The sequence below is a fragment of the Penaeus japonicus genome, unplaced genomic scaffold (assembly GCF_977035675.1).
Source record: "Penaeus japonicus unplaced genomic scaffold, GWHDUDI00000001_assembly GWHDUDI00000019, whole genome shotgun sequence".
NCBI lineage: Eukaryota > Metazoa > Arthropoda > Malacostraca > Decapoda > Penaeidae > Penaeus > Penaeus japonicus.
In genome coordinates, this window is record NW_028234421.1 from 12,714,469 (window position 1) to 12,716,968 (window position 2,500).

The 2,500-nt window shown below is 37.5% G+C and overlaps 1 protein-coding gene across 1 annotated transcript in view; it reads right to left on the reverse strand.

The window, feature by feature from the left end:
* Imp (IGF-II mRNA-binding protein) overlaps positions 1-1,249 on the reverse strand; it is a 222,650-nt gene extending 221,401 nt beyond the window's left edge. The window contains exon 1 of the mRNA XM_086547399.1: positions 1,179-1,249. Coding sequence (XP_086403525.1) covers positions 1,179-1,237 — 59 coding nt within the window. The 5' untranslated portion in view covers positions 1,238-1,249. The remainder of the gene's footprint in view (positions 1-1,178) is intronic.
* Positions 1,250-2,500: the final 1,251 nt, after the last annotated feature.

A 2,500-nucleotide genomic window follows, 5' to 3' on the forward strand; every position in this document is an offset into this window, starting at 1 on the left:
ATTCCCCTCTCCCTCTCATTCAATTCCCCTCTCCCTCTCATTCAATTCCCCTCTCCCTCTCATTCAATTCCCCTCTCCCTCTCATTCAATTCCCCTCTCCCTCTCATTCAATTCCCCTCTCCCTCCCTTAGTTCCTCTCTCCCTCCCCCCCCCTCTCTCACCAGTCCTCTCTCCCAAGATAAAGCCCCCATAAGTGACCTTTACGGAGCCTCCTTTACTGCATTCAGTATGCAACAATTATTTCAGCCGGCAAAGTCCAGCAAGAGGGGAGGAGGGGAAGGAGATTGCAAAGGGGGAGGGGAGAGATTGCAGAGGGGCAAAGGAAGGGGGAAGAAATGCCAGCCACCGGCAGAATCACGCGGAGCCGCCCGCACGCCCCTTCTCAGCCAGAAAATCGGCACAAGATGAAAAAAGATACAGGAGGGAAAATGACATGTGTACGCGTCGGCCCGAGAACCTAAATTCGCGGTTCCATTTTGGGGAAACGTCGCCAGGCGGATCTGACGATAGCACCGGAACGACAGCACAGAGGGGGACTGGCGTACTGATGTTAGAAATATGTTATACAGATGTGGAAATAAGAACAAACAGGGGGAGGGTCGGGGGATGAGAGAGAAGGGGAGAGGGGAGTGGGGGAGATATGAGGGAGGGGAACAAAAAAAGATATTTTAGGGCATTCGATCAACGATCATGAACGGGAATCAGAGGTGCATAAACAATAACAAATAATGAAGAAATGAATAAAATCTGTGTGTACTCAAGAAAAATACCCACACAGTAAGCATCTTTTTATCATTAATAGACCATAAAAGTCATGCGAGGTCAAAGGTCACTTTCCTATTCCAATTTAACGGCCGATTTTTAGTGGCATCATGTCAAGACTATACGATCACATTTTTAAGACCAGGTAATGTTGCATAGCCTCAATGGATTTCATTATCCGCATTTTGCATCAGTCGCTGACAATCAAGTTTCAAAGGAAACAGAGATACAAAAATACACACATACGACACTCCTTATATCCTCATTCACGAGAGAAAACCACGTTAGAAAAAAAACAACAACTCTCCTTAGTCCCCCCTTAAAGAAAATAAAAATACCCCGCCCCCCCAAAAAAAAAAAAAAAAAAAAAAAGACGACCATGAATGAAAACAAGATTCAACCAACTATGTACTCACACTGCACGCTTGGCTCCTCCGCCAGCCACCGAAGGCTCCACCACAATGCTGTGACCCATGAAGCTGTAGCCTGAAATAAGGAGGATTTGGAATTATGATTCTGGTCAATTCGATGGTTTAAGGCGAAGAAACACCACTATGATAAATCAGTAGTTTTCATACCTTTCTGGTTTAAGCTGAAGTTGTAAAAATAAAATGGCATTTTTTTCGATTAGGAGTAACTGATCATTGTATCATAATATGTTCTTAAATAGATATACTGTATTTTTTTAAATAACAGAACACAATAACAATCATAAGATAATAGTCGTTAAAAAAGGTAATGCTTAAAATAACAATTATTTCACATAAATGCTATTAAATGAAGACACATAACACTTATCTTTTGAAATCACAGGAACAGTTCTACTGATTACGCAATTGCGATTAAATGATTGTTTTTTATAATGAATAAAATAAGAATAATAAGAGTATCACCTTGACAATGAAGTAAATGCAGTGTTAATAGACTTAAAGATAAAAAGACAAGCAAATGATGCATATATACTAATAACAATATAAAAAATAATTGCAACAACAAAAGCAATCACATCAAGAACTACAATAACAATAACAATCATAAAAAACACTAGTGATTGTGGTAGTAAAAATAAGAAAATAGATAAAACATATAATGAAATAAAAATTATAATGATAATTGCAATAATAATGACAATGATAGTAAACTATCATTATCATCACTGCAGCAATGATGAAAATAAAATTAGATATAAAAGAATACAGAATCCTGAAACTTACTGTACAATAAATAAGCAATAATAATGCAAATAATGTCTTACGACAATGTATATGTATATATATATATATATATATATATATATATATATATATATATACATGCACACGCGCGCGCGCATATGCACCCCCCCCCCCACACACACAAACTGTATGCATCTTTATGTCTTGTTCAATAACTGCTTGCTTCGGCTTAATTAAGTTTTCATTATATACAAAGAAGAGGTTATGTTTATACAATTATCTACATATCCATAACTACTCGTCTATATCTATACATCCGGTAAACACGTAAACATTAATAAAATGCAAACGGACATGTGTTAACGAAGACAGTCTTAGAGCTGCTTGTAGGTTATGCTGAATTTTTATTTTTCTGTACAAGAACTTTGTTGCACTGAAGTGTATTGCCTTCCTCAAGATCACATCCATTGTGTACAAGGACGACACACACATGCTATAAGCCTTCGCAACATGAAACTTTTTTTTCTCTCTTTTTTTTTTTGAAAGACCTATATCATGTTGAC